The 8,455-nt window shown below is 48.5% G+C and overlaps 1 protein-coding gene across 1 annotated transcript in view; it reads right to left on the bottom strand.

Annotated features, from left to right (window-relative positions):
* GPRC5A (G protein-coupled receptor class C group 5 member A) overlaps window positions 1–8,455 on the bottom strand; it is an 18,483-nt gene continuing 10,028 nt past the window's right edge. The window contains exons 2-4 of the mRNA XM_032391768.1: window positions 3,876–4,804; window positions 1,574–1,632; window positions 1–1,242 (exon numbers count right to left, since the gene is read on the bottom strand). Coding sequence (XP_032247659.1) covers window positions 1,150–1,242; window positions 1,574–1,632; window positions 3,876–4,797 — 1,074 coding nt within the window. The 5' untranslated portion in view covers window positions 4,798–4,804 and the 3' untranslated portion in view covers window positions 1–1,149. The remainder of the gene's footprint in view (window positions 1,243–1,573; window positions 1,633–3,875; window positions 4,805–8,455) is intronic.

Below are 8,455 nucleotides of genomic sequence, written 5' to 3'. Positions count from 1 at the left end.
TTGAGGTCTCCTCCCTGTCCTACTTGGCCTGCCAAACCCCATTCCAAAGTTGCCACTCCGCCGCCTTCCTGCAGCAAAACCTCAGGATCCGTGACCCTTCTTGGCTCCCCCATCACCCTTGCCCCTCACCTCAACAACTGGGGAAAACACACTTGTCTTAGACGTAAGGAGGAGAAGGAGAAACGCGTGGAGAAGGGTCAAGTGCACGCCCAGTGGAATTGAAGCTTGAACTTCAGCTGCGGGACCTCAGCTCCGCGTGAAGACAAGTGCCCCGCCGTCTCTCCTTCAGGTCCACTGCACACTCCCCGTACTGCCCGTCTGCCACCGTGAAAGACTTGCCACCACATCTTTATTGGGTCTCCAAGTGAGGAGCGGTGAATAACTTACTATACAAGGAACACTCCCCATTTGTAGACGATGCCCACTTACAGAACACAGGTGGTGAACGCAGCGTGAAGCTGTTTACAGAAGCTGAGGAGCAAGGGGGTGACAGAGGAATCAGTGCACGAATTCTCCTGGCAAGTGGGATATACAAGAGGAAGTTCTGGGAAAGCATGCAGGGGAGCTTATGTCCGGGGATGGACAGCAAGTTTGGGAATGGTGACCAGTGAATTGGTGCTGGGGGCCCACAGGGGTCCCGTGGTAGCGCCACAGAGATGAGTATATTGGGGGTGACCTTTAGCCTCTCCTACCCAGGCAAGATGGGAGGGTGCCAGTCAGTTGGCTTCCAGTGTAGATTTCAGCAGGGACAGGCCTTGGCTGCTTTTGCTCAGATTTGCAGTTCTGCTCTGCTCACAAAACCAGCCTGGAGGGAGAAGAGCTGGCTCCTAAAGCTCACTGAGCCAGGAAGTGGTCAGATGACCAGAGCTTTAGTCACTTGTGAAATGACTGGGCAGAGTAATGGGCACACCCTGAGTTGCCGGAGACTCCCTCCCACTTAAAAGAAGTATCCTAAGCCTGGGACAAAGGGAAAACACAAGTGCTAGGCCCTGGAGTCTTGTTAGCCCCCCAGAAACTCCAGGAGGGAAGGCAAGTTCTTCCCAAAAGGTTTTGTACAGTTTCCTCGGGAGCCTCGGGATTTAGCCCATATCTCCCGGGACTCCCCATTGATTGGCTGACTTGCTGTGCTTGTCCCGCTCTTCTGAACGGCTAACTGCCGTCTTTCCTTCCTTCATAGTCATTGTAAGGGCTAGTCCGAGTCTGGGCCCGTGGAATGGAGAAATCCTTTTGGGAGGTCCGATTCTGAAAAGGAAGCAGCCATATTGTTAAGTCCACTCCAATTCCTGGATATTTCAACAGAGCTCCGATCTCGGCAGGAACCTTAACTTTCTCCCCTTCTCCCATCCCTCCCCCTGAAGCGCCCCTCCCTGTGCCCTGGGAATACTCCAGGAACACTAGGAATCCTCCAGTCTCCCGTGCTAACCCGTGAGGCAGATCACAGGAAAGGAGACACGTCGTCCTTCCAAGATGGCCATCCAGGGGCCCTCAGAATGGCTACATCCTGTGTTTCCGAAGGACAGACATTCCCGGAGAGCTAATGCCACTGACAAAAAAGGAGAAAGAAACCATTTACCTGCAGCTGAAAATGGGTGGAATAAGGAGCATAGAGTGTATCACCTAGCTCTTCAAGACCTGAAACAGAGGGAGAGGACGGGTTACAGCACTGGGGCCCCACCGGCTTCCTGCTCCAGCCAGTGCTCACCCCCCCATTCAGTCAACTATCAAAACATGCCGTGCTATCCATTTGTCTGCCTCCCCAGGAGACCGTACGTTTCATGGAGGGAGAGACCGGCCCAGGCCCAGGGCCAGGCACAAAGTAAGCACCACATTGGAGGAATAAATGAACAGAGGGTCACTAGGGGAGCACCTTTCCAGAAAACCTCCCTGGCGGCGCACCTCACCCCAGGACCACTTCTAAAGCACATCTGAAACCAGTCTTTTCAGATTTAGATCTGGCCAGAAGATGTTACCTAGAGTGAATCTCACTGAGGATTTACCCACTTCCTTAACTGCCCACAAGGAAAGAAAGAAAAAAAAAAAGCTTTTTTTTCTTTTTACTTTCTTTGAGAGGGGGCAGAACTTATGAGCAATTGTTTTCTGTGTATTTGGGGAAAATTAGAGGGATTTAAACTCTGGAACAGAAGAGCAAAGGCATACAATCATCATGAATACAATTTAGAGCAATCCATTTATTTCCCACCGAATGTACCCGTTTAGTTTATTTCACACACACCTCAGATACTTTCTCTATATAAGATACTGTGGAAAATCTAAAGATTAGGGGCACCTGGGTGGCTCAGTTGGTTAAGTGTCTGTCTGTCTTCAGCTCAGGTCATGATCCCGGGGTCTTGGGACCTGCATCGGGCTCCCTGCGCAGCGGGGAGTCTGCTTGTCCCTCTCCTCCCTGCTCATGCTGTCTCTTGCTATCTCTGTCTCTCTCTCAAATAAATAAATAAAATCTTTTTTAAAAAAATCTAAAGATTAACCAGAATGATTCCTGGTCTGTGACCAGGCCTGGGGCTGACACTGGAGAGCAAGGGATATAATGACAGCTATATAAATAGTTATGGAATGAGACACACTCTGATAAGAGCATTTCCAAGTCCTACAGCTTGCAGGCAGAGTGAATAATGAGAAACTAGGGAATGTGTGACTCTGGAAAAGGACGAGGGCAGGGAGAAGGACATGCCTGGAGCCTGAACACACAAGCAGGGAAAGGCAGTGATTTGGTTTGTTTGGACTGAGAGCACGGCTTCCATGGTTGTTGGGTTCTGGCTGTGAAAATATGGTGGGTACTGGGGAGCCAGCAAGGTATGTGAGCAGGAAAATGTGGTAGCCTGAGAAGTATTTTAGGGAGAGGAAGGTGATAGTGGTCCATAAAATGAATGGAAAGAAGGATGAGAGGGAGGAATGTACTTAGGGAGTGATAACAGGGAGTCCAGGAGTGTGGTGACAGAGTGAAGGCATGAGAATGGACAGGAGCCGATGGGTGCTAAAATATCCCCTCCAGCCATCCCTGCTTCCGTTCCAGCTTCCAAGTGCCCAGGAGAGGGACCACAGCTGCTGTGAGAAGCACCAGAGAGCTTTGCACCTCGGGCTTCAAGGGCAGAGAAAACTTAGCTGAAGCTAAGGATCTCGCCTTGGTGGTCCCTCACTGCAGTCCCAAACCCATCCCCCCTCCCTTGATTAGGCCCAGAGATCAATGACTAGATTCCTTGGGGCAAGGACAGTCTCAAGCTATCAGTTTAGCCTTTTTGTGTGTGTGTGAGAACAGCGTAACACCTGGTTACTCACAACTTCAGGCAAGAGCAAAATCATTTGACTCTTTGATGTCAGATACGATCTCTTCCCTCCCACGGGCCCAGAGGCACGCAGTAAGATGTGACTCTTCAGGATAAATCAGAATCCCCAGGGACTTTATGGAGATCCCTGCTGGTTTATGATAAAAGGGCATTCTCCTTCCTCTGTCCTCTGTGACCACAGCAAGACATCACGGCGTGGCTTTCTATATTCAAATCTATAAAGGCTCCAGATTTCTGGAAGGAACACTTAGTTCTCTTTTATAAAGACCACAATCTCACCTGCTTGTCTCTAGAGATTTTTTCAGTCATTCCTTTGCTCCAACTTATTTCGACTCAGAGAAACCCACAGGGTATTGTGTAGAAAGTACTAGATTAAGACTCCCGGGGCCAGCTTCTAGTTCTATTAGAACTCTAACCAGCTGGATGTTTTTAAGCAAGATCTGAGCCTTGGGGACCTTATCTATTCTGCCAGGGGTGTGACCTGGATCATCTTGAGTGTTACTATAGTTATAATATCCTATGATTCTCCCCCCATCTTTCTACAAGGGATTCTCACCCAGCCATGCTCTGTACCTTGGGTGATCTCCTCTTGAGAGTAGGCTCTGTTCTCCACACCATAGCTCTGCTTCATGAGTTGAGGTTTACAAAATGTATCCTCAACGGGGTAATCCATGGGGTTCCGTTGCTTTGTGAGCAGCCGAAACTCAGGTACAACATAAGCCAACAGGAAAACCCAGCCATTGGCCACCAAGGCTGAGCTGAGGACGGTATCATCCCATGCGGAGCCAAAGGTAGAAATCAGGAGCAGGGTGATCCAGGCCACCCAGATGGCAATGGAGAGAAGCATGGTGAGGAAGATGTGGACCCCGTGTCTCTTCCAGCCGCTGAAGGATCCACAGAAGATGAAGCAGGACATGAGGCAGGTCAGCGCCATCAAGAAGAGGACATAGATAAGTAACATGACAAAGTCTTCATTGCGCCGAGAGGCAGAAAGCTCAGAGAAGATGGCGACATTGGTCCTGTTCATGGCGAGGATGATGTACTCAGCAGCAATGATGTCCTGCACCAGGCTGAGGCCCACGGCCAGGCTCAGCATCACCAGCAAGGACAGGGGCCTCCTCCCATGCACCAGCTTCGTCAGGTTGAAAGCATGAACCAGGAGGCAGGAGAAGCAGAGGGAGAAGAGGACTCCGAAGAGGAAGAAGCGGGTGGGTCCTGTGCTGCCATCAAGTTGGATGATGAAGGCAAAGGTGAGGCCAAAGATCCCCAGAACACCCAGGAGGAAGAGAAACTGGGTCGGGAGCACTTTTCGCCTGTTGGAGTCTTGCACCTTGCAGATGAGAATCAGGAGAGTGAACATGAAGGCCACTGAGGTCACAGCTCCAGCTGCGGCCACTGCTTCTAGAACAATGCCCCAAATTGCAGTGGTATCACAAAGTCTGTGGTACCTGGCGTCCAGGCTTGAGCGGCAACCACTAGGGGATGTTGTGGCCATTCTGGTCCTGCGTAGAGGCAAAGTTGGGGGGAGGGAGAGGTGAATCTCCAAATAAACTCTTGGCACAGGGACCCAGAAAGATTAGGAAAAACTTTCCTATGCTCGGCCAGGGTGTTGCCCCTGAACTTGCTACATTAGATAAAGCTACTAACTTTTCTCTAGCTCTCACGGCAAATTCTAAAGACTGATGAAGGCAAAAACCAAAGCTCCCCACAATTAAGCACTACTAATGTGTACGCTGACGCCAGAGAACTCAGTGCTCTGTTGAGGGGTTCCGGGGTCTCATTTCAAAACATAACTTGCCAGGGTTCCTGATATTTCTGGCTTAGTACTTTGTCAGAATTCATGAACACGGAAATCTCTAAGCTTAAACTTTAATCATAATTTATCAGTCTCAAGTTCTTTTCCACCTTTGCCTCTGTTTCAGACATTTGTAAGCATCCCATTCTTTTTTTAAGAAAGACTTTATTTATTTGAGAGAGAGAGAGCACTCAAGCACGTGAGGGGGGAGGGGCAGAGGGAGAAGCAGACTCCCCGCTGAGTAGGGAGCCCAACGAGGGGCTCGACCCCAGGACCCTGAGATCATGACCTGAGCCAAAGGCAGATGCTTAACTGACTGAGCCACCCGGACGCCCTGTGCGCATCCCATTCTTTCATGGATAAGAGGAGTTATCTGAACTGTAGATTTCTCTATGGAAGGACAAACATCCACTTCACCACCACTGGATCCTCTTCTTTAGCTCTGCTATCATGTGTTAGAAGGGTTTTTCCCTCCTTAAGTTTTGTGAGGATGGCTCTACTCTTATTCCAAAAAGTGATGGAAAGAGTCTCCTCTGTCATAACGAGTTCTTTATTAACTAGGAAGTCCTGGAGGACGCACCAAAAAACAGTGGACTATCCAACGAAAGATATTACCAATAGCTAATGTTCATTTTTACTCTGGATCAGAAACTCTTCCAATCACCTTTCATATATATTAGTTTAATTTCATAGCAACTCTAGTAGGTAAAAAATATTAGTGCTATGTTACAGATGAGAAAACTGAGGCAGAGACAAGTCAAGTTACCTGCCCAACATCATACAGTGAGGAAATGGCAGAAGCAGAATTTGAACATAAGTTATCTGGCTCTAGGATCCATGCTCTCAACTACAACAGGTGCCACCTCTCGAGTGAGTTCTAGTTGGCCTTAAATGCAATCTGAAAGATTCTCATTCTCTCTCTCTCCTCTTATGTCTGCCCCTTTTTCTCCCTCATCAGATGCCCCATAAACCAGCTCTGTTTATGGTCTTGATTCCACTTAGTTCAGCCCCACACAGGCTAGGAGCTCCCAGGTGATAGATGATCCACAAAGCAGGTAATCTGCTTACCCACTCAAGGACAATCAGAATTGACAGGCTGGGGGCACCTGGGTGGCTCAGTCGATAAAGTGTGGACTCTTGATTTCGGCTCAGGTGGTGATCTCAGGGGTCGTGAGATCAAGCCCCATGTTGGGCTTTGTGTTCAACTCAGAATCTGCTTATTCCTCTCCCTTCCCCTCTCTGCGCCCCCCTCCCGTTCCAGCTCCAACACACCTTCTTTCTCTCTTTCTCCCTCAAATAAATAAGTAAATAAAATCTTTAAAAAAAAAAAATTGACTGGCTATCCTTCCTTTATATCTCTCCTTGATCTCCCGGATCTGCTTCCTTCTCTGCTCCCACAACCTTCATGTCAATTTTAAACCCAGCTGATGTCCCAAACCTCATGAAATCTAATTCCTAAGAATTCAGGGCACAGTGGAAAGATAAAGTGGGAAATTGGAAGAGAGCAGGAGTTTGTACATTTCCTTAAAATATACGGTACTCAAAGTCCAAAGTCAACGTCAGGTAAGACATTGAAATTCAAAAGTGCTAAGGTTTTTAACAGTTCGTCAACAAACTAATTTTTTTCTGGATTATTTGGCTGTTTATCTAGGGCACCATTCCTTTTGTTTTGTTGAATGCTATTTGTGCATGAATTTTTTTGGGGGGGGTGGCTTTAGATTTCTTTTCCTGATAGAATTGCTCACTCAACAGTGAAAAGTTCTGAACTGACTCAAAGAGAAATACAGTGAGGGCAGAGAGTAGGGGACAGTTAGAGGAAGAGAAGGCTCACTGAGAACCCCTCCACACAAAATCATCAGTGAAAGATTTTGGCCTCCTCTAAGGCCAAATGGGGAGAGACTGTGCAGAAAGGAATTGGAAAGAAGGGGAACCACTGGGACCGGGAAGCAGGAAAAGGTACAAAACATTCACTGCATCCTGCCTCTTTCCTTATAGCAGAAAAACAGCTCAGAATGTCTTCACCACATGCCCATAAATGCATATAGACAAGATTTCTCTGGCCCTTCACAGCTCTATGGGGATGCTGTGATCAATCCAAGGAAAAAGAACACCCATTTCTCCTTCTTCCATCTTATGTCTTCAAGATCCAACCACAAGTCAGGGAAGCAGCACAGTGGGATACGGAACGAGCCATCACTCACTAACTGTCCAGGGCAAATGAGCCTCTTCTTCAATGCGGACAGAATTCAAACATCTGCTTCCCTTAAAGATATAAAATCTGGGGGTGCCTGGGTAGCGCAGTTGGTTAAGCATCTGACCAATCACCATTGGTTTTGGCAGGTCATGATCTCAGGGTCATGGGATCCAGCCCTCGTCTGACCCATCTGTTGGGCTCTGTGCTCAATGGGGAGTCTGCTGGAAAGATTCTCTCCTGATGCCCCGCCCCTCCCCCCCAAATAAATAAAAAAAGATACAAAATCTGCATTTCAGTTAGATGACATAGTCATTGCCCTAGCACTGTTTTATTCTCATGGCAATTAGGGAAAAAATTATATGTATATATATGCAATATAAAACACATACTTACATACATGAATATTATGTATATGTTGGAATATTATAGGTGTGGTGTATTAGAATAAAATAACTTAAGTAATATAAAGAGCAAATAGTTTATAGCTTCAATCTATCTTCCTAACTTTTTAATGAAATTTGGCTCACCAAGCTTAACTTTGTATCCTATGAAGTCATTCACTCAACCAGTATTTCCTGAGCACCACTATGTGCCAATCACTAGGCTAGAGAGTCCATGGTAAAGGGGAAAACAGACAAGTGCCCTAGCATGGCAGAAGGGACAGACAGACAGACAGACAGAATCTGCCACTATGGCCACAGGCTTCCCACAGCCCTTCGTCACCCGGGGGTCTGTCACCTGCACTCTACCGCAGGGTCACCCCTACCACAAAGCACAGAGCAAAGAACGGGTGAAGAACGGGTCACGGGTCCCATTCCTCAGGGCAGCGCAGGATGAGAAATGGGAGGAAGAGGGCAGGCATCCCCTGAAACACAAGTCCCCAAAGTCTGACTTGCCTTGCCTACTCCACCACTCTGGTGGTGGTTCGGGGAAAGGGGGTGCAGACTGGGCTCGGTTGTGGGTGCCAGGAGTATGGGAGAGGAAGAAGCCCCCAGCCCCGGGCTGAATGCAAGCACTGCGCACACCAGGGGAGGGAGGGACCCAGGCTGGGCGCATTTCCTCCGCGCTCACCTTCACCTCCCCACCTCACCCCCTCCCAGATCCGCCCTAAGGGCGGTGTCCAGCTGCAAAGGTATTTCTCCTTCCCAGTACCGCCCCCCCTCC

The sequence above is a fragment of the Phoca vitulina genome, unplaced genomic scaffold (genome assembly GCF_004348235.1).
Source record: "Phoca vitulina isolate PV1807 unplaced genomic scaffold, GSC_HSeal_1.0 scaffold64, whole genome shotgun sequence".
NCBI lineage: Eukaryota > Metazoa > Chordata > Mammalia > Carnivora > Phocidae > Phoca > Phoca vitulina.
Note: the sequence above shows the minus strand (reverse complement) of the source record. Positions and strands in the feature narration are given on the sequence as shown.